Raw genomic sequence first — 23,414 nt, 5'->3', positions numbered from 1 at the left:
AAACACTGCCGTACAATCCTTTACTGGAACCATTTCGCCGCATTTTCAGGCCCCTATTTGAGAACCTCTGGATAAGACCATAACGCAGAAATTTTCGTCATCTAGTAAGCTATAATCACATACTTAAAATCCAAAATTTCAAGTCTGTAGGTCATTTAGTTCCGAAGTTAAGCGAAAGCAAAATTTCGCATTTATGACACTCACTCACTGATAATCATCAAAATAGAACTAGTACTTCCCATAAACTCAGAGAGCTGAAATTTGGTACAGAGTTAGAGTTTAATGGCCACATAAAGGGAAAACTATAAAAACGAGGAAAATCGAAGATCTGGAGTAACACCACATTCATAATCAATACTACTAGCGCCACACCGGCACCGTGGTGTTCGCCTGTACCGCTCACCGCTAGATGGCGCTAGCACTTTGAGCGTCGATTTTCTGCACCGCGGTGTCCAGATTTTTTTTTCTTTCTAGACCCCCCCCCCCCCCGTCGATTAAGTTGAATGTTGTGTAGTTTGAATTTCGTTCGTTGATTTCGTTTATTATATCGTGAGGTTCGCTATGGTTTAAGTCATTAAACCAATAATTCTGATTCTTTGTCCATTTTAAAGGTCGTTGAGTTAATTTGTGTTTAATATCGTAAAAAAAAAATGTCGATAATATTAAAAGACGACGACGTTAAATTATAATTATGCCACTTTCTACAAAAAGAAGTGAAATCCCACCAAAAACATTCTGTAAAAAACTAGCAAAGTCTCGTTGGAGCTGCTTGTTTATCTCTAAAAAGTAATGAAATCTAGACAAAGTGGTGCCAAGTCTATGGTTCCTTACTGCGATTTCTTTATTATTATAGTTAATGTTGTGTGACTTGGCCGTTGAAGGGTGACAAAACCAGGTGCTCCATGACACCATTGCACCAATCTGTCGCCAGAACCGCTACCCATTGACGATGGAAAATTGCCACTTGGAAAACGTTGATTCAACAATAACCAGTCAATTGTAGGTTTAATAAAGCTGCGTATTTCAATAATACTTATGTATGATTATCTTAATAAAGATTGTTCAACGGCCAAGTCACACAACATTAAGTATAATAATAAAGAAATCGCAGTAAGGAACCATAGACTTGGCACGACTTTGTCTAGATTTCATTACTTTTTAGAGATAAACAAGCAGCTCCAACGAGACTTGGCTAGTTTTTTACAGAATGTTTTTGGTGGGATTATAGTTACTCCATCAAAAGTCACGTGACATGATATAAATAAAGTGTAAGAACGTAACGGGTGTGAAAATAGAACAGTTGCCTTAGCAGAGATAACATCGTATGGTATTCGAATCGTCCATTGTAAACAAGAGAAGTGACATTTGTGGCATCTATTTCTATGCAATTAATAAGTACGTATCTTCATCGGGACTCGGGAACGTCCCGTACTTTGCATGCCAGCTCGTAGTGTTCATCTACTTTGGAATACATTTGCTACAAATGAACGAAGTAATGATTGAAATTGAACTGTCTGTGAGCTGCATGCCGTTGAAACTATTTAGAAAAACCTTTTGAGATACGAGTAGCACTGTAAATATTAAAGTTGTCAAATAAAATCAATTACCTGTTACTTTTACGTTTTATTTATCATTAATTTCTTCTTTTCGATAGAAATGTTCCCCTTCAGAGCAATTCCACCTTTATCTAATAAACTTTGTAGGGGAAATGTGCTCCTTCTTGAAACCAACTTGCTCAGTTGAAAGAAACATTGGATGAAATTACAAAGTGTGAGCTAAGCTATGACGCTTGAAGTCTTTGCATTAGATCAGTGCGTGAGGGAAAAGATAATATATATTTTGTATTACCAACCTTTCATTCACCGTGAAACATACCAGCAACTCATTGGTTTCGCACTTCATAAAGTTTATTTCGAACTTTACTCTCGAGCATAAGGCGACAGCGTCGCTGCCAACAATCCAACTTATTTATGCGACGTAAAATTCCACATTTTTCTTCAGATTTTATCCACTATTTTATTGTAGAATGATAAATTTCTCCTTCAAGTTCATTATTCAGAGTTGATAATAAAACTATGATAGTTAATAAAACAATAACGAAGTTTCTTACAATTAGACATTCAAAGATTGCTGCGCAAACGCAGCGTTGTGATTCACTTGTGTATCTATTTGTTTAATAATACGAGTAATGGCGGCGGTTTAGAGTAGGCGCACACCGTTGATTTTTCGTCGGCCGATAGTTTAGTCGGGCAGTTGATCAGTATGGGCATGTATGGGAGTGCGCACACTACGCCGATTCGATTTGGCCGATTCTTCATACAATTTAAAATCGGACACAACTATCGGTCAACTAAAAATCAACGGTGTGCGCCTACTCTTAGTGATGATTTGAGAGTACCGCTTCGAATCCTTATTATATGAAAATAAATCTGAATGGAAATTGAAGAAAGGTAACCAATGTTTAAATCGCAATTATAGGCCAAATAAAAATTCAATTTATTTTATTTTTTATGTACTTACCTAGTTGCCTCCTAGTAGGTACCTAACTCGTAGTAGATTAGAAACTACGAGCTAAAAAGAGGCCAATACTTGATTAATTGTAGAAGTGTGCTCTTCCTCGTGACATTAGTGACGAAAAATTTAGGTACGATGCAGTTTCTTGCTGAAAAGATTTTACAATGTTCAAAGTCTGAAAATATTTTTTGATCAGTGGCTGACATTTAGTCATAGGTAAAGTGTAAGCATATTTTACCGAATTTATAACCACCAGGGTATTACTAGCTATTACTTGAAATGCATCTCATTTACCTGAGGTACCTACCAGACTTGTGGCATGTAAAAATTCCCCATCTCACTTACCTAAAGAGAGAAAGAGAAATAAATAAAATAACTAAAGCCTTACTTTGCAAGATAAACAGTTAACCACAATAATACTCCGCAGACTGCAGCAGCTGGAAGTGTTATACTTATATCGTTCATAATTCGTGTGAGTGAGTCACAGGGCGCGGGCGGCCGACGCGGAAAGCTATCGGCCCACTTTGCGCAGGTACGAATATAACCGAATATTTTCCCACCTGCGCCCGCGTTGAAATCGGGACAAGGTACCGTCGATAGCAAAAGCAAGTTGGGAAATATTTTGATAATATGGCAATGAAATTCCTGCGTTTAATAGATATTTTATCAACGTAATCAATCAGGTTTGAGGTGTGCTCAGCAAGAGGTGCATACAGTTTTAGAGAACTACAACATGAGCGACTTAAATATTATAATCAAATTATGTCAGTTTCTACACCTAATGCTTGGAAGCTAAAGTAGATTGGTCAAAGCTTTCGATTGTGCAGACTACGAAATAGGCATTGACAAGGATGTTACGGCATTGCTTTATAAAAATGAGAAAACTTTTGTGCTTATGTTTGACAGGCGGAAAGTAAGTATATAAAGTTACAGAGGCAGATAGAATAGAATGTGATCCAATTTTTTTGGGGTTCAAATGCGTAGGTGTATCTCTAGGGTCTATATTGGGACCCTTTCATTTTCGATTCTGTAGAAATCCTTCATTCTCCTGAAACTAAACCATTTTGCTGAAGACTTATTATTACTTTTAAAACTTTTGAATTTATAAATGACGATATAAGACGATTGAGGATATAATGTATACAACTTGGGTTAAATACGGAAAAAGATTCCATTGTCATGCCCAATTTAATGTGGAGAGGATTTGCACAGTGCCTGAAGTGATGTAATAATTATGTTTATAACCCAATCGTCATTTCCACTGATTACTGACATTCGTAGAACTGCTGATCGAGGGCTTCCTCCATATGTAGCACAGCTGCCATCAATCTAATTTAATGCCACTGAAATACATTTTCACGTCAACTGTCTCCACATTTTCTAGAACTGCCTGCATCCATTTTCCGCTTACAGGTACCCGAAATAATATGATTTATCGCGTATGGCTCTGATTTGCAACGGGTAGGCGAACTATCCTGACATTTCACTGCATCCTACTACGACCTGCGCGCGCAGGTGTGAGTGTGCTGGAAATAGTCGCTGTGATCATATTTTGTGTCCTAAAAAGATAGTTCAAGTAGTCTGAACTTAAACTCTGAATTCAAAACTTTTCCTGAAATCGATTTTTGTCGTTTACAGGAAACAAAAGTCGAACGTGCTTTAAAACTGTATTTTTGAGCTTTCACTTATTGCCGCTGGATATGATCTGATTTTTTATAATTTTCTTGTCGCTTATATCCAAATTGATTGCATGTAACATGGCCCTCTAGAAATAACTATTCACAGTTTACTTCGATGAAAACAGCAAGGCCTTTAGTTAATAATATGTAGATTATAATACGGAATCAGTTACGATGAGTTTTTAAATAAAAAACTAATCTTAAATAGGTACTCGTCTTTATTTTGTTTAAGCACTTACTGAAGAAAATATTCAATTTTCGTTAATAAATAAAAGAGTTAACAGAAGTTATAAAAAATTAGATCAAGTACCTATGGCAGTCATACCAAAATGAAAGTGAATTTAAAATTAGTAATAACATCACTATGTGTAGAGTAAGGGCATTACGCGCTGTGATGTTGCCAAAAATTCATTTAGGATGCGTTGCATTGCGTATATAATTGTTTGACTAATTCTTTATACAAGCTCTGAGTCACTTTTAAAAAAGAGACAAGTCATTAATTCGCCGGCGGAAAATGTACCTACACACACACACCCAGTCCCACACGGGTTTGAATCACAGCGCGTGAATCTGGGAAGATTTTTCAAGGACTTTCATACATTTTCCAGAACAAAGTGGGAGGGCTTTATACAATCAAAAGGAACTAAACAAAATAAAAAATATTTTAAACCTTATTAAGGCGAAATAGAAAAGGCGGCAAAGCTTCTACGACGGCGTCTACGAAATGCTACGACCATCTATAATCTAATCGCTGCAAATCAATACGGCCAATTTGTAGGCCTAAGATTTATTTCTCACATCAAATTACTTGACTTGGTTGTCAAATAATATTATTCGATGTATATTCATTATAATAAATTTGTTGTCCATCAATGCCACAATCGTTTAGGATAATAATTAATTTCATCGAAGTATAATGACGTTTACGATATTTACTACACTGAAGAATCTAAAACGCAAGATTTGAACGGATACATAAAATTAGATTTAATTAATGTTTGTAAACAGCGAGCAGGCTGAGCTTCTGGGGGTTAATTTAACGAGTGGTAGAAGTTCATTGTTAAGTTCAGCTGGTGGTGGCATTCAGTGTTGGCTCGCGGGCGCCTGCCAGGGACCGAGAGGAATTCACCAGGCGCTGCCTGGATGGACCGCCCACGCGAGTCGCCGCCCTGTGCCCCGCTGCACCGGGCTTTAGCCACGTAAAGGGTATCGCCAAATTTTGGGCAAAACAAATAAAAGACTACCGCGACGGCGTCAGGACGGGCGTGTCTATAAAAGGCTGAGCGGGGGGTGCGCGGGGGTGGTAACACGATCCGAGAGCTCCAGCCGGCCGGCCGCCCTGGAGCGGCGCTGGGCGGGGGGAGGGGGCGACGGCCGATGCTGCGCGCGCGCCGCCCGCACCCGCTCTCACTAGTCGAACGGTGCCCGACCGGTAACGTAGCGCCGACTGCCGAGAGACGAACCAGCGACAATGTCCGCCGTGGCGAAGACTTCCAAGTACACCTACCGCAGCAGCGGCGGCGGCACCACCGACGTCAACATCGAGTACAGCGCCGACCTGAGTGCTCTCTCCAGGCTGGAGGTACCGGCCGTACCGATTCAGTGCAGTGCTTGTGAAGTGTTTGCGGAAACATCATACGAGTCTGTTATATTTTTCAGGACAAGATCCGTCTCCTCCACGATGATCTGGAATCCGAAAGGGAGCTGCGTCAGAGGGTAAGCTCCTCGGGCATGCGAAATGTGATATGCGCGGGCGCTGCGGCCATAGTAGGCGCGCCAGGTGTAGGCGGGGCGAGCTCTCGCACCTCTATTAATACCGCCGCTTGATTACCGCTTGCCTTCGCACCCTTTGGTGATAACTGACCTCCGGGCAACCCGCTGCAGCCTGAAGCTACTCAAGTGACTAAGTTTCAGTGCTTACTTTACTAACATTTTCAACTTCTGAAAACTTCTAATACGGTTTCTGATGTGCTTTAATTGTAATTTAAACTGTTATGTGATTGTGAAGTGTTGCTTTTACTAATAACTTAAAAATATTTGTGTCAAAATATTACATATTCGAAGAAAATTTTTCATTCAGGAGACATTTAAATTTCTAAGTCTTGGTGTAGTTGGAAGAACTTTCAGTCTAATGGCATTGATATAGTGTGTGAAACGTTAGGTTTAGTGTGATTTCCATCCGATCATTTGTGTTCTATTTTTGACTGGTGCACCGTCCAGCACGGGAGCAGCGCGGGCGCCCGCGACGCGGCCGCGCGCAGACTTGCGCGACCGACTCTTGCGCATCCCATGCTTATATTTAGCCACGTAGCGAAAGCATTCTCTGAAATCTCAACTTCTCGCTCTCGGGTCTCACTTTTGAAACTGGGCCAAATGATGCTCGTTCACGTTGAGAATGCCACAATATTGAAATATAATAATAGACTGTGGTATGAGTGGCGAAAATATCCGTGTTAGTCACACCGGCTGTGAGATGTGAACCGATTCTTATTTTAGACGGGCACAATGTACAAATATGCGAAGGACGTTGCTTTATACTGTTACTACATAACATTAAGTAATTACTGAAAGTTTTGGGCTTTTGTGACAATATTTTCAGCCTCAAAATTAACTTTTTTATGATTTTTATCTGCAATATTTCTAACTCCTTCTATTAAAGGATTCTTCTTAAGTTCTGCTAAAATACGTAGAATACTGAACTGAAACGAGCAAGGTCAGATTCTTGCAGGTGTGTTTTTTGTTTTGTTGCATGGTACTGCAATATTAATGAGAAAGCCTGGTTCAATAATAAATAACATTGTTTATATTCTTTCATGTATTGCAGATCGAGAGGGAGAAGGCAGATTTGAGCGTGCAAGTTATCCAACTTTCTGAGAGGCTGGAGGAAGCTGAAGGTGGAGCTGAGAGTCAGGTAAATACTGCAACTATTTTTGTACCATTTGTAGCTGTAGGAATAATCACCACCGCTGGTGCAACAATCAAACTAGCAAGTGTTTTGCACCAACTAAACCAAATATAACAAGCATCACGATTGGAAAGCTGCTTGGGAATCAATTATTAAGAAGAATATTTGAGAACTCCTAAGATATGGATTTAATCATGTTTGGAAGAAAGCAACGGGAAGAGATACATAATTGAAAGAAAAAGTTTATTATCAATTCATATAATAATATATTTTATCAAGAGTAAAAGAAAAATAAGAAAACATAGAAGGCAAGAGAACTCATGAACGACATCAACTCAAGGAATTTCTGAAATAATCAAGATTCAACAAAAAATCTTAAAATACTACTTCTTCTTGCTTTGCGAAATATAATATTTTTAAGCAATTGCGAATTTCTGCTATGCGATGTTTTTGACTAATACCATTTTTTACAGGTATTTTTATTAGTTAAAACAGTACACTACTTTGAAATCAAGAAAAAATGAAACTCAAGAAAAATATTAAATCATGCAAATACCAAAACAAAACCAACGAAAGGTTTTAAATAATTATGTGCAATTTAAATTGTACGTAGTCTACTTAAACTTGTTGAAATATTAACATTACAAAAGTCCCTACCTACATACAAAACAGACAAAATAATATTTCAAATGTGCACCCAAGAAATAACTGGGGGCGTATTTTGAAATGGATTTGTACATTTTTCAGTTCGAGATCAACAGGAAACGCGACACCGAACTTACCAAGCTCCGCAAACTACTGGAAGATGTCCACCTGGAGTCTGAAGAGACAGCACACCTGCTCAAGAAGAAGCACCAGGAGATCGTCGTTGACTTCCAGGAACAAATCGACCAGCTTACCAAAAGCAAAGCTAGGTAAGGGAATGCACCAGTAACATACAGTATGCACTAACCGTGTGGAACCTAGATTAAGAAAGCTGTGCGATCATCGTCTTTTGCGAGAAAAGCTGTGCGTTTGATGTCGACATCACATTTCAAAACACCTTTTCCACCATTATCATTGAGTTATCATGTTTTATTTTTCGCATTGTGATGGTATGACACTTTCTTTGTTGCCAGGAGTGAGAAGGAGAAGTCCAAGTTCCAGGCTGAAGTATACGAGCTGTTGGCCCAAGTGGAGAACGTGACCAAGGAGAAGATCACCATCTCCAAGCACGTTGAGAAGCTTGAGATCTCTATTAGCGAGCTCCACATTAAAATCGAGGAGTTGAACCGCACCATTGTGGACATCACCTCCCACAAGCAGCGTCTGTCGCAGGAGAACGTTGAACTCATCAAGGAAGTTCAGGACCTTAAGGTAATTAAAAATACCTAAATTATTGCCATTGCCTATAAAGTTCTAAACGTGCTATTAGCAAGTGTTCAAAAATAATCCATAGCATAACGACAGAAGGTTTAAACTGTAATAAAAACGTGTTTCAGGTGAACATCGAGAACGTGACCTACCTTAGGAGCCAGATCGCCAGCCAGCTTGAGGACTCGCGCCGCAGGCTCGAAGATGAGGAGAGGAGGCGTTCCCTGCTTGAAGCTAACCTGCACCAGGTAAAGCTCAAAGACTTTTATATCAACTTACCTACTGAGATTACTTTAGTTTACTACTTGAATAAAGAGTTTTGCAAGAAAACTTTACTGACTCTTTTCTTTCAGTGAAGAAAACAGCATCAATTTATTAACGATGATATCGAATTTACTAAATTAAACCTTTTTCTTTTCCTTTAGGTTGAAATCGACTTGGAATCCGTCCGCGTCCAGCTGGAAGAGGAATCTGAAGCCCGTTTGGACCTGGAACGCCAGCTTGTCAAGGTCAACGGTGAAGCCCAGCACTGGAGGTCCAAATTCGAGGCCGAGGCTGCCGCCCGTGCCGAGGAGATCGAGGAGATCCGCCGCAAATACTCCATCCGCATTCAGGAGCAGGAGGAACAGATTGAGACCCTCATCGCTAAGATCAGCAACGTTGAGAAGCAGAAGTCCCGCCTGCAGAGCGAGGTAGTAATCTGATATAACTTTTAATATTTATCTTGTAATAGTAAGGAATTTACAGTATTCAAAAACATGCTGTTTTTTTTTGTAAAGGAACTTAACATGAGAAAACTAAAAATACTGAAGTTGTTGTAATAGGTATTAGTCAATATACCTAACTTTTATAACGAGTCTTTTTGCAAACTTAGGTTCATTTAAGTTATGGGCCACGAAATAATGTTAACAGCCGTTTTATACGACTTTACGAACCCTATGGTACGCAATAAGGAAGATCTAACGAACTCATCTTAAAACATCTTTGAAACAGGTGGAGGTCCTCATCATCGATCTGGAGAAGGCCAATGGAACAGCTCGGGAGCTGCAGAAGAGAACGGAACAGCTGGAGCGAGTGAACATCGAGATCAAGTCCCGCCTCGAGGAGACCGTCTCCCTGTACGAGCAGTCGCAGCGTGACCTCCGCAACAAGCAGACTGAGCTCCAGCGTGTCAGCCACGAGCTTGACAAGACCCGTGAGCAGAAGGACGCGCTCGGCCGCGAGAACAAGAAATTGGGTGGTTAGTTGACTGTGTGATTCTAGATTTTGCCAGAGTTTTAGGCAATTTTGACCCAGAAAATCTACTTTAACCTTTGCGTTTGTAAGCAACTAGGAAAACAAGCTGAAAATGTGTACTTTCAGTTTTGATTACATGTCACTATTATTCAGAGACCGAGATCTTGGGAAATGCGCAGTTGTGATTTCTGAGACAAATCGAAATTCAAGCGAATGAAGTTGCATGCTAATGAAAATATAAGATTCTGATAATATGAGAACCTTTGAGTAGTATCATTATTGAGTTAACTAGCAAGTGCTATACATTTTTAGTAAACTTGGAGTACCTAACTTTTTAGCCACAAGGCATCAAGGCAGTTAGCAATGTCATACTAGACCCTTTACCGAACATAATGACACATGCCATAATGTTATTTCTAGTAACAAAACTCTTGACGTGGCAATGGGTGAAAAGTTTTGAACTTAAAAGGTGGTAATTAACAGAAAAATCTTTCCAGATGACTTGCACGATGCCCGCGCGACCCTCACGGAGATGAACCGCCGTCTTCACGAGCTCGAGATCGAGCTGCGCCGTCTTGAGAACGAGCGAGAGGAACTCACCGCCGCCTACAAGGAGGCTGAGGCTGTAAGTAGCCCTTCAATTTTTATATCGGATCAAATGAATTCCAGAGTCATAGACTTGGATCCAATACACTAAATGTTTTGGCCTTACATTTTATGACCAAAGACCAATCTACACATTGATGTATTGGATCCAAGAACAGTCTTGAATCTCCAAGTTATAAAACTTGGAGCCAATTGGGTCATGTGTGGCATTAGATGGACATTATCAATACCTAGATACTCACTGTCTCATTTCGTCCAAGATAATTATGTCTTTTCAAAGATGACTACTGCTTTCTTATATTTTCGAATAATTTAAATTAAATTTGACTTTTCGGTCAATGGACACTGATGGATTAGTGTGTACCATTTTAGACTGCATCGACATTTAAATGAACATCAAATTTGATTACAATAAAATATAAAAATCTGTCTTTTTTTTTGGGATGGACTGTCATCTGGTGTAAGAGACAAAAACATAAATTCTAGCATTGACAGATTAGGTAGGTACTTATAATACTACTATAATTTTAACTTTGTAATGTAGTTAGATTCACAAAATGAAGGCTTTAATCAGACATAAGGAAAAGAAATCATTTAACACTAATTAGCTAATTACATTATGAAAATTAAGACATGCACCAATTAAATGTTCACGTTCATCAATCAACTTTGAAACGCGTGTTGTAGTTTGCTGTCATTGTCTGATTAATCACAACCGATGGACCCAAGAATGCTCTTCACTAATTAATTGCCGCGTCGTCGGCTGCAGTTGCTATGATTCTTTGGCAAAGGCACAGTCTGGGCGGTGCGCGCGCGCAAATAGATTCTAATTTTAGAATCGAGGGCGTACATTTAAAAACTGTTGCTAATAATTTATAAGAGATCCGTGACTTTGTCGCTTCAAAACAGAAAACAGATTTTACAGAAACAGCTGATTAGTTTTTTATACGGTCAGCGGATTTTATTCTTCTTTTACCTTCTTCTCAGCACTTGCCAAATGTTTGTCTCGAAGCGCTGGTAGGGCAAAAAAAGAATGAGACATGTATAGGCTCCTTAAGAGCATTTGACGATTTGTAAGTACTAATTTAATTAGTCTATACAAATAAAATAAAGATAATTTTGATTTTGATTTTGATTTTACAATAAAATGAAGGACTGCAACTATTTACAAGTTATTATCCTTGGTCGCGCTACAGATCGAATGTGAAAAATTATTTGTCAAAGAAATATACAATCGCACACGCAGCTGCTATAATTAAATATAAATTATAATAATTAATTCGCCTGGCAGTAAACTAACACTAAAATGATAAATATTTTTTTCCTTTTGTTTTGTCTGTCATTTTAAATAATTATAAGTCAAGTTTTGTTTTATTTCATTAAAATTATATTAAAATGTCCAAAATTACTGAAGTCAAGTTAGTAGTCGATTAAGGAATAATTTTTTTGTGTTTAAAAAAACATTGTAATCTGTGGATGAAAGACAACAACAAATGGGTCTAACAATGGGACTACGTAGATGAAAAGCAACCGATCTATTAGGTATGTAATAATGGGACAAGAGTTTGTGATTGTCACATTAATTTGCCCAGGGTCGCAAAGCTGAGGAGCAGCGCTCACAGAGGCTGACTGCTGAGTTTGGCCAGTTCCGTCATGAAGCTGAACGCCGCCTCCAGGAGAAGGAAGAAGAAATTGAAGCTATTCGGTGAGTACCCATTCATCATGAAAGATAGTGTAAAATAACTACTGAATATGAGCATGTTGTTATAAAAATTGCGAAAGTTTGATGAATCCACTTTAAAAAAACATACCAATAGGGAAGAAATGAGTGTGCTAATGAACTTACCAAGCTCACGATGAATCATTGACTGAATTAAATGTTTAACCAAGGAAGTGTCTTAATGAAGAAAGGAGCTGATAATGTGGAACTTACTTGCAAAAAGAACACAATCGAATGTCTGTCTCAGACAGAATAATCCACGCAGACCGCGTCGAGCGCCCTCCCACTCGGAACTACAAATGCAGTACATCTTTCAACACAACACATCCCCCCTTCCTCTCAACTAACACTGAGTGATATGTGTCACCGAAAAATGTGACCGACAGGGCTCAATAATCACAACCATGACACAATTTTATCACTGGATCCAAGCCAAATTGAGATTGATGCAATCTATCCAATAATCTCGCTAAAAGTTACAATAAGACTGAAAGAAAGTGCTGAAATGCATTCAAATTCCCGGAGTTAGCGCTATATCGGTATATGGGATCTACGTTTCCGGCGAATCAATTTTCTGTTCATATTAATTTCGCTTAATATAACGCGCATAATTGGCACGGATTCCATTTATATATAACTGCTAATCTGATTGGTGAATATTACCGGCGATTGTACGAAAAGATTGGCACATAGAACCCAGGGAAAATCTACAAAAGACAGCGCAGACTTTACTTTTGCTCTAATTACGCAACTTCGGCCCCTGGCGTTGCACGTCGGGGTGACCGATAGTCATTTATCGAATCGAACGACACTCTTGACGCCGACACTAAATCTTTCATTGCCTCATCATGCCGCCAGTTAAAGTGCCTAACTACAATAAGTGGAACAAACCGCCCACCGCAGTGTATGAAGACAATTATGGCTACGGGATCAATTTCTACCAGCCAATGATCGACTACATAACCGCGAAGGAGCACGGGGTCTCTGCCAAACCACCTCACTTGCCGTGGAACAACGAGCGAGGACTAGACAAATACAGGTTCGACAAACCAGTGAAAGCGTACTCCGAGGAAGACGTGACGCGCATCTCACACGAAATTGCTGAACAAGCAAAACGCGATCTCAACAAGTTTGACGTGGCAAAACGTTCACCATTTTCCGTCGTGGCTACTGCCGCTGCTGCAAATGTTACAAAACACGTGGGTGTAGAAAGTGTCACTGTGAAAGCCAAGAAGAAGAAACTGGATAGAGAAAAAATTAACGCCGAACGCCAGAAAAAAAGGATGGACGAAATAGAAAAAGAACTGGAATTGTATGAAGCTGCGTCGAAAGTGGGTGCTGAACTGAGAGGCAAGGCTATGATGTATAGAGGTAAATCTGCAAAAGCTATTGCGCAGACCTTGCTGGAGGAGAGCAGAAAAAATGTGGATCAAGCCCGAGTTAGGAGAATGGACACAGAAGCTAAGAAAAATGTGATAGATCGTAACTACGCAAAGTTAGCGCAAAACATAATGTCCAAAACAATGGAGTCAAAGTACTCAAATCAATCTGAAAGTAGAGTATCGGAATCGGTTTCAGAAACAATAAGGACAGTGCGTCGCAGTGTTTCGCCTACAACGTGCATTGTAAGAGTTCAAACTGAAATTCCGATTATAGATAATTCTTACGTGCAACACATCAATGAGTTGAAAGACACATTGAGGCAGTTTGAGCAGATTAGCACGAGTTTTTGCATTGACACAAGGTGGATATAGTTTTTGTTTTGTGTTTAAGTGTTTGATTTGTTGCGGAATGTGTTTTATAATGGTGCGTTTTTCAACAGCAAGCAGACCAGCATTGAAATCGAGCAACTGAACGCTCGCGTTGTTGAAGCTGAGACCAAGTTGAAGTCTGAAGTGACCCGCATCAAGAAGAAGCTCCAGATCCAGATCACCGAGCTCGAGCTGTCCCTTGATGTTGCCAACAAGACCAACATTGATCTGCAGAAGACCATTAAGAAGCAGTCCCTGCAGGTAATCTATCATGGTTTATTTAACACTCTACCTTTTGACGCTATGAAACACAAAGCGTCACCTGTGATAATTATACTAATGACATCTGACGTCACTACACTGGTGACGTGAGTTTTGTGAAATCTCAATTTAATAAGTTCAATCTTTATCTGAAGCAAAATTCTGAATGTGGTGTCAAATGAACTGATAGGTATACGATCGTCTCCTTTAGAAATTGTTCAGCATTATATTCTTAAAATTAAACTACTCATATGATTTAAAACTATTGGCATGATCTCAACATTGTTTGCATTGTCTCAAATATTTGATTATTTCCCAGCTCACCGAGATCCAGACCCACTACGACGAGGTGCAGAGGCAGCTGCAAGTGACCCTCGACCAGTATGGCGTCGCTCAGCGCAGGATACAGTCCCTCACCGGCGAGGTCGAGGAGATCCGTGGCAACTACGAACAGGTAGGAAAATGTACAAAACTAAGTAGAGGTACATAAGATAGGAGAATTTCTGACAAAGCTCACCAAACTTCACTCTCGTAAATAAAAAAGAAATGCTATTAATTGCAAATCAGTCTAATGGTTAGATGCAGATTAAGATCATACTCGTAGGGTTAAACAAAAAGATGTACCATGCAACCTTTGGTAAACAATTTAAATACCAATGATAATGTCATATTGCTATTCTTGGCAACTTTCTCGTAACTGTATCAGGCAAAGTGCTAATGTCAATAAATAGAAATTGAATCTCATTATAATTTCTCTTGAAACATCTGCAGAGTCATGTTTTTGAAATGTCTTGGGATTCAGAGGAGCAATTAAATACAAGACGTACTGAACGATTCCACGGTTTATTGTCAACTGGAACATAGATAAAACAGGCTACTACATACAACGTCACTTGTTAATATTGACGCCCGTATTCACAAACATTACTATGAGGCCTCTCAGTGCGTGTGGACGCACAGGGTGACACACGAACCAATCACAGAGCTCTCTCTATTCAATGCTGTGCGTTCGATTTGCTGCTTCACTTAAGCAAGCATCGTTTGTGAAAACGGGCGTGAATTACCTACATTACAGTATTAGAAATTACTAATCTCACCTTCAAATCACCAGGCCCTTCGCGCCAAGCGCGTCATCGAGCAGTCGTACGAGGAGGCTCAGACCCGCATCAACGAACTCACCGTCATCAACGTCAACCTGTCCAGCAGCAAAGCCAAGATCGAGCAGGAGCTGGCTGCCGTCGCGGCTGACTACGATGAGATCACCAAGGAACTGCGCGTCGCTGATGAGAGATACCAGCGTGTCCAGGTATGTACCTTCACTGGTTAAGTTTGCTTTAAAATTGATCTAGATCTTTTGAATCTTAACAGTACCAAGAATTTTATGAAAATTTTCTAAATCACCTGACCAGTGTAGAGTGTAGGCTAGAAAAGCTCCTTTTGACTGGTTTGTGCTCCTGCGGTAGAGAACTAGAGACTATTTGATGATTTTTTCTAAAATAGTAGAAAACTTAGGAGTAATTCTTTCACCTAGAATCTGATATCACAAAATCTAATATGTCTATGGATTTCAGCTCTACTGCTTAGCATTACATGTCTTTATGACCCATGCTCGCTTTTAAATAGATAATAAATAGACAACGTTGTAGAAACTAGCATTATAGATGCAAGTAACTCTTAATTTAGCTGAGATCATTATCTAAATACTGTGTGTTTGTTGCAGACTGAACTTAAGCACACCGTCGAGCACTTGCACGAGGAGCAGGAGAGGATTGTCAAGATCGAGGCCGTCAAGAAGTCCCTCGAGATCGAAGTCAAGGTTGGTATAATAATAAAAAACAGTTCATATGCTCGTGACGTGAGTTTCCGCAAAGATTTTTAGCATTGATTTCATGCGATGAAATGTTGTTTACTTAGAACCAATTCTCAGAAACAATCTCACAAGACGATTTAGATCTTTAGATAGATCGATAGATCTTTACTACTTAAAATCAAAATGGCACGATTTCAGCTGTCTTGTCGATATGAAACGTTGTCTTCCAGACAACCTAGAAAGAGGATAGTTTAGACAGACTTTAGTAAAGGCTTTTGGATAAAATAGATTGAACATAATGCCCTTTTATTTTCCAGAACATCTCAGTCCGCCTGGAGGAAGTCGAAGCCAACGCCATTGTGGGAGGCAAGCGCGTCATCAGCAAACTGGAGGCCCGCATCAAGGACATGGAGCTTGAGCTCGACGAGGAGAAGAGGAGGCACGCGGAGACCATCAAGATCCTCCGCAAGAAGGAGCGCACGCTCAAGGAAGTCATAATCCAGTGCGAAGAGGACCAGAAGAACATTGCCCTGCTCCAGGACTCGCTGGAGAAGACCTCGCAGAAGGTCAACATCTACAAGAGGCAGTTGACGGAACAGGTACGTTTCATAGTGTGGAATACAAGCAACATGCGTATTTTAAGCAAGAAAATAAACTTACAAGATTTCATTCAATCCAAAATGGTGGCAAAAACAATTGTGATCACAAAATCAATTTTATTGCTGTTCTGACATTATTTTGTTTAAAGTTGATCGAAATTCTTTAGTGATTATATTTTTTCATGTTTGATCTCAAGATGCTATCATGTTAGATGAAAAAGTAGTAAAGATAGGACGCATAAAGAATGGGTTATTCTAAAATGGCGCATTTTCGTTTCCAGGAGGGTGTATCCCAGCAGAGCGTGACCAGAGTGCGACGATTCCAGCGCGAGCTCGAAGCCGCCGAGGACCGCGCCGACGTCGCCGAGAGCAACCTCTCACTCATCCGCGCCAAGCACCGCACCTTCGTCACCACCTCCACAGTTCCCGGATCCCAGGTCTACCTGGTCCAGGAGTCCCGCGCTCTCAGCACGGAGTGAGTCACCAACCCACCGCCCCGCAACACCAGCATTTCTCTCCACCAGTCTATATCGGGGCGCAATTCCGGTCGGGTATAAGCCTAGTCGTTCGTTAAGTGATGTATGATCCCACCGGCAGATGGCAGCAGTTAGTTAACCACTCACTACCGCCATCTCTCGGACAGTTGAAGCAATCGCGATCGGGACGGGCGCTCGGCGCTCCGGCGCGCCCTAAGCCGTGTCTCCACTCCTGGCCATACGTCGACCGTTCGTCCCGCTAACATTTTTTTATTGTAACGCTAAAACAACCAAATAAAGGAACCAAAAACTCTTCAAGCTTTTTTTTCAATATTTTTCTATTATTAAGGTCACCGGCGCTATAGGTCACAATGTCGTTACGCACCGTGGTTTCGGTGCAGTAGTTTAAAATAAATGAATTATTTTATATTATTATTTATTAATGGTGCAATAATATGTATTGTACGTTTGTAATTGTAACTTGTAATAATTAAAAATAAATGCTATTTATGTTAAAGAAACAAAAAAAGCAATAAAAGTTCGAAAGCAGTGTGTATTTAATTTCGTAGTACCTAAGGATCTTACAACTTGTAACTTTGCTGTAACTGTAACGTAGAATACTGCCAATGTTTCCCGCCGTGCACCTTTTTAGAGAAATCCCTAGATTTATCTAGATTTGTAATGACATACCTTCATGATTACCCACCTCCATTGATTCTTGTTCCACTGATCCCAAGAAGTAAAATTCCCAAAACATATTAAGAACCTATAGTAATACCATGAATTAATAGGTACTAAATTGATAAATGGGCAGAGGGTAAATGGGACGATGCAGAATAAGCCAGTATACACAAAAGTGAATCTATTAATAAATACGTATTAATACTGTGATACCTAATCGGTATTTTTTGTCATTTGGAAAGAAAAACACTACATTGAAGAGCCTAAGCTTCTTCTAAAACACAGTCATAGTTGCCTAGTTTATGAAAAAATTAAGAAGATGGATAAAGGATAACCTTTAAAGGTCTTCAATGGTAGGGTTTTTATTGGTGGTCAAGTTGTAGGTTGTGGCCACCCAGATGTTGCAGTAATGGTAAAGAGTCCCGTGCCTTAAAGACAGCTCACCCTTAGAAAGTTTTGAATCATCTACGAAGTAAAATCTCTCATTGTTTTACAACGGACGTCAATCATTAGCTCTACACATGACAAGTAACAAATCATTAGGCAGATACTTTTCTAATTCTGACAACAGACTCCGAATAATTGCTTTTACCAACTTGACACTTAGCTGCATCCATTTATACTCGTATTCTACTGCTGTTCTTCTTAGGAGTAGTAGATCGCTTATTACTTGAAGCTTTTGTCGCGTCCTCGGCAGAATTTTGTACTAATTCTTACAGTACAGATGTTTGCTTGGGATGACCTCAAACTTCAATTTGGGAGTCCTCAAATCTGCTTAAATACCTGTCTTCCAACATACGCTTTGTATTCTTATAAAGGTACTGATAACATTTCGGAAGGCTGTTAAATAAAGGTAGCTCATGCCCGTTTTCACCATTGATCCCTAATTTTTAAGTGACCCCTATGGTTACACATAACAGGAATTTAGTGTTCATAGGGGCCACTTAAAAATTAGGGATTGATGGTGAACACGGGCATCAGTCTGAGAAGTAGTCGCCTGGTCCAGATGGTCTCCGTAAAGGATCAATCTAAGCTTTTTAACATAACGCCAATAAAAAGAGCCATATGGTTATAAAAGTTGAGCCATTTTGTATTCTGGTCCTCATAAAGGTCGACTAAAAATAAGCAGTTCTGCTCGTCGGGGCTGGACAAAAGCTTCCTTAGGTGCTTCCAAAGGTTCATTGTGTATTCCGGAAGATCAAGCTGAAGCAATCATAAAGTTTATTGCGTCTAGAACTCAAATGATGATCTAGCGATGACGAACGAATTATGTCTTTAGTAGGGGGTAATTCGTCGACAGAAACTATTGAGTCGTATTTTATAAATACATAAATAAATCGTCTATAACCTCCTGGGGCCTGGCGTCATATATTTATTACATAAAACAAAAAAATATAAATCAACGCTATCTGTTGAAATTTACCAGAACTTTTACGTTAGTTAGTTAGATGATGCATCTGTCCATCATTTTTAGCTGTGATTGGCTAGTGAAGTGACATTTATATTTTTTTATCTTTAATTTAACTAGCGACGGCGCCGCGACCGAAAACAAGTGGTTAGTAATTATGAGATTTTTACTAAAATGTGAACGATTTCTATAAGCCTTTGTTATTATTAGTTTTAGGATTTGAACTGTTTTTTATCTGAGTATCACTGATTGTGGAAATACGTATGAAAACGACGTAAACCATGGTGAAATCTAAATGTCATACAGGTATTACATGAGGTCCCAATTACTAGTGTAAACTGACAGAGCCCAGTGTAATAATACCTGTATGACATTATACATTTTATATTAAATAGCATGCAATCTGATATTATTTTCTAATTTGTTTAGGTAGATATATGCGAATATAACATATTAGAACACTCAAAACTCGATTTTAGTGGTAAAGTCGGCCCAGAAGTATTATCAACACCTCAAGTCACTTTGATTTTTTTTATGAAATTAAAATAATTTCATTAGGCACTTAATTAAATTGTTTTTTAATTTTTATTATTGCTATTGACACCTTATCTACATCACATAATGTTAATTACACTTTGGTGTGATGCATTTACTTATCAAGAGGATTTTTTAATTTGAGTCATCCAAATGAAATGCAATAAAATTTTGAAATAAAATTAAAAAAAAAATAGAGATGCAATGTTATCGCCCAAAAATGACATAAAACTTGATAAAGAATCTATCTAGCTACATTGTAACGAAAAAATACTTAAAATATATCAATATTTGCATACACTGCATAGAAAAAACTAAGTACAGGCAGAAAAAAAATTTTAAATATAGCAAAAAAAATTTTGGAAACTCAATATATTTGAAAAATCGATTTAAATTCATTGTAGGTAGTCAAGAAACTTAACTAGGAATTACTTTTGTGCAATTGATTACGGGACATCCTGTACATGAAACAAAAAAATCGTAGACATTGGGAACCGATGTCATAAATATATGACATTGAGAAAATTGCCGTTTTCCAGATATTTTTTTTTATTTTATTTTTTAAGATAATTATTTATTAATACGATTTGGATAGTTTTCATATGAATTCCCGATAAAAAATATTCCCGGGCCCCAGGAGGATAAGTACTTCACGCCATTAGTTCGTTCAAGTTCGAAGACAAGAGTCGATACTGAGATTTAGGAATAATATAAGGTACGCAAAAAAGGTAATCTACATAGGGCACTATTTAAGTTGTGAGCCTTGACAACATACGTGTTGATAGACGATATATTATGTTACTTTTAATGAAAAGATTGTCATTTTAATATTGAATTGAAAAATATCTCGACCACAAAAACATGGAATTGACTTGCGGAAATCTTTGCGCGAAAATTTATTATGACTTTCGACGTAGATAATCAATACGAAACTGAAGCGGTCAGCTAAATTTCACTTTTGGTGATAAAGATCTATTCTTTACCATTGTAAAACGCTAGTTTAACAATCATAATAATGTATGTTATTGGCTCACCAGCGAACTTTGTGAAAGTCTTCCAAAATGACTAATTGTGGCGTAAAACATTGATGCTGTCAGAAAAATTAAAGAGAAACCTAGTCATGTGACATATCGTAGGTTTGGGACAACCCTACGCATTAATTCCAATAGCAGTAACAAAATATTGCATGATCATAATATTATCATTAATATGATTTTTTCACGTTGGATGTCAAAAAATTTTTCAAACGCTCAAAAGGATGCTTGTGTCGATTAGTCCTTGGAAATGCTAACAAAATACGTTTAAAGAGCTTGAAAAGCCGTTTTTAAAATTGTGATAGTTGTTGAATCAAGGATCTACGCGTATAATCCTGAAAATAAACAGCAATCGACTATGGAGGTGTTTTAGATGAAACAATTCCAACAAATGTCCCATGAGTTCTTTGAAAGTTACGGCCGCCTATTTTTCCGGAATATCTGATTATGTGGCAGAAACTTCGTTAGAGAAATTTAGAATGGTTTTTAAATACTTAACAGCCACTATTTTGCCAAAGTCTTCAGTAAAGACCAGCACAGTCGAATCGTCATTTTTGACGAAAATGTGAGTTTTTACACGTCTCGTCAAACAACTGACTATTTGAACACTCAAAATATAAAATGAACAGGTCAGCAGCTACAAAAGTCTTACTTGGAATCTAAACACTTCTTTTGGTACCCATAAACTAAAATTAAATGCGTGGACAGCGATTTAAGTGGATAGAAGTAAACTGTCCATGTGCTCAAAAACCATGCTTTGGAGGTGCCTCGGGCTGAATGGAAAAAATGCTATGAAAAGTGTTTCCAAAAGTTACTTAGATCATGAAAGAGAATACCAATAAACACAATGAATACCATTTTAATACTAAACTACTTTGTTTTCATAGTTAGGCTCAACACTTAAATAGTGACCATGATCATCGTGCCAAGGAGAGGAATTCTTCATAATTTCTCTGATCTCTCTGGAAGATACAATCAGGAATAAGATAACAGTCTGAATTAAAACAAAGGTAATATTATGTAGCTGAAAAGGATAAAAGGCTGGACTGGTTTACCTAACCATCACCTAGAGTTCTAGAGTTGAAGCCACCTCTAATCGAACTTAGTGCAGGATGCTCTTCAGCATGATAGAACGATTTAAACGTAATATGGCTACTGGTAGGTAGTTGGAAGAAGATAAAATGATGGCAAACAGACAGTAATGACTTGTGTACCCACAGGTTTACGAGCACACACCTTTACACTCGAGTCTAACTAAGAATTATAATTGTGTAGCGACATCTATTAGTGGTATGTTAGAACACAAGATCAAGTTCATATTCGAAAGCGCTTGATCTTTTAGACACCTTAGTTTTCCAAATAATGAAGTAGATGGCGTTTTACGCCAAACCTCTAAGCCTGTCGATCTTTACAGTCCGAAGATTAATAGTTCAGTTATTCAATATGTTTGAGCCACAGTAAAGTGAGCCTAATAATATCGGCTGTTTAAAAGTAAAGTATAGGTATACTATGGTAATTGAGGTGAGAACACCTTCACGATTATCCGGTTCGGGTTTAAAATAAGAAACTTAGACTCGAGCCAGGAACTAGACGTTCGCCTAGTTTCGGCGGTTCACGGGGCCGGTCATGATGACTAACTACAGCTCGTATAAGACAGCTAGCTCAAAAAGATATTACTCAAGAAATATTTTATTTTGGAGCCGAGTGATTCCGATACAGCAGAATAGGTCAATTTCCCGTGAATGTTGTGATAACTTTGCCCCGGGACAAACTTGACCTTCATTGGTTGGGTTTTTATTGGCTATCAAGCTGTAGATTCTGGCTACACAGGAGTCCCTTGAGACAAACGATTATCAGGATTCTTCAACCCGTCTACCTAGCCGCTGTCTATTGAGATCTATCTTTTGAGTATACTATATGCAGTCGTAGTCACAATTTCTTCGGGCACCTCAGAGAGTCTGGTGGTTCAGGGTAAAATGGAGGACACCAGGTCACGCGGACATTCGCCAATGCAATGGACAGACCTGATTAAGATTTCTTGGAGCGGTCCCCTACACTATTGCACCGAATTGACCACCAACAGGGAAAGATGGCGAGCTATCGTAAAGCGAAACTCATTCAACCATAACAATTCACACTCCTGATGACCACGACCACTCTGTCAAGAGTGTAACAACTAAGACGAAGATTTGACTATGTATCTATTGAGAAGTTTAAAAAATATCCATTCAGAAACCGTTGTTTAAGTTGGTAAGGTGAGATGTATGCTGACTGACTGGGCATATTCCCAAAGGTCCACGACTTTATTATTCTTCATTTCTACAAGAATCCACGATACTTATCCGAAGTACAATAAAACGATACAAGAGCCGTTTTAAGTACAGAATTTAACTTTAAAATAATCTCATGAACCCGCAGGCAAATCAATACTTTTTTTAAATGTCGTGGATCCGTTGGAAATCAAAGTATGAACTTACCTTTTTTTGAAAACAATACCTTTGGGAATAAGTCACCGACTGACGCAATCATCAATGACCTGACTGATTTCATTTGTCTAGTCACTAAACCTACGTCACAGGTTTGCAGTGGGAGTATGAGGGCGAGTAGTAAATAATCATGTTGCCAAACCTACAGTAAAAAAGTGGTAGCACCGCTGAGAGATGTCGGTGTTGATAAACAGAGGAAAAAAAGTATGTGGTTTCATGAATGTAGGCTGGTTGTACAGGATGTTCATTGTTTTCAGAGCCTATTTATTTCACGTTAGACTTCAACGAAAGTTTATGTAAAGGCACAAAATACCTTGTAAGAAGCACTAGGGATTTATCGAGTAGGTATAAGGAAATATAG

At 38.8% G+C, this 23,414-nt stretch overlaps 2 protein-coding genes across 2 annotated transcripts; both read left to right on the top strand.

Annotated features, from left to right (window-relative positions):
- Nucleotides 1-5,577: 5,577 nt before the first annotated feature.
- LOC135086635 (paramyosin, long form-like) lies at nucleotides 5,578-17,459 on the top strand. Its single transcript, XM_063981393.1, has 16 exons — nucleotides 5,578-5,775; nucleotides 5,853-5,909; nucleotides 7,018-7,104; nucleotides 7,846-8,012; nucleotides 8,217-8,454; nucleotides 8,580-8,699; nucleotides 8,877-9,143; nucleotides 9,445-9,691; nucleotides 10,185-10,312; nucleotides 11,886-11,998; nucleotides 13,836-14,025; nucleotides 14,345-14,479; nucleotides 15,137-15,331; nucleotides 15,746-15,841; nucleotides 16,153-16,434; nucleotides 16,716-17,459. The coding sequence occupies exons 1-16, from the start codon at nucleotides 5,665-5,667 to the stop codon at nucleotides 16,911-16,913; spliced, it is 2,631 nt and encodes an 876-aa protein (XP_063837463.1). The 5' UTR covers nucleotides 5,578-5,664; the 3' UTR covers nucleotides 16,914-17,459.
- LOC135086636 (paramyosin, short form-like) lies at nucleotides 12,048-13,799 on the top strand. Its single transcript, XM_063981394.1, has one exon. It carries the CDS (start codon nucleotides 12,862-12,864, stop codon nucleotides 13,765-13,767), a length of 906 nt encoding a protein of 301 aa, XP_063837464.1. The 5' UTR covers nucleotides 12,048-12,861; the 3' UTR covers nucleotides 13,768-13,799.
- Nucleotides 17,460-23,414: the final 5,955 nt, after the last annotated feature.

The sequence above is a fragment of the Ostrinia nubilalis genome, chromosome Z, assembly GCF_963855985.1.
Source record: "Ostrinia nubilalis chromosome Z, ilOstNubi1.1, whole genome shotgun sequence".
NCBI classification, from domain to species: domain Eukaryota; kingdom Metazoa; phylum Arthropoda; class Insecta; order Lepidoptera; family Crambidae; genus Ostrinia; species Ostrinia nubilalis.
This window is presented reverse-complemented; position numbering and strand designations above follow the sequence as displayed.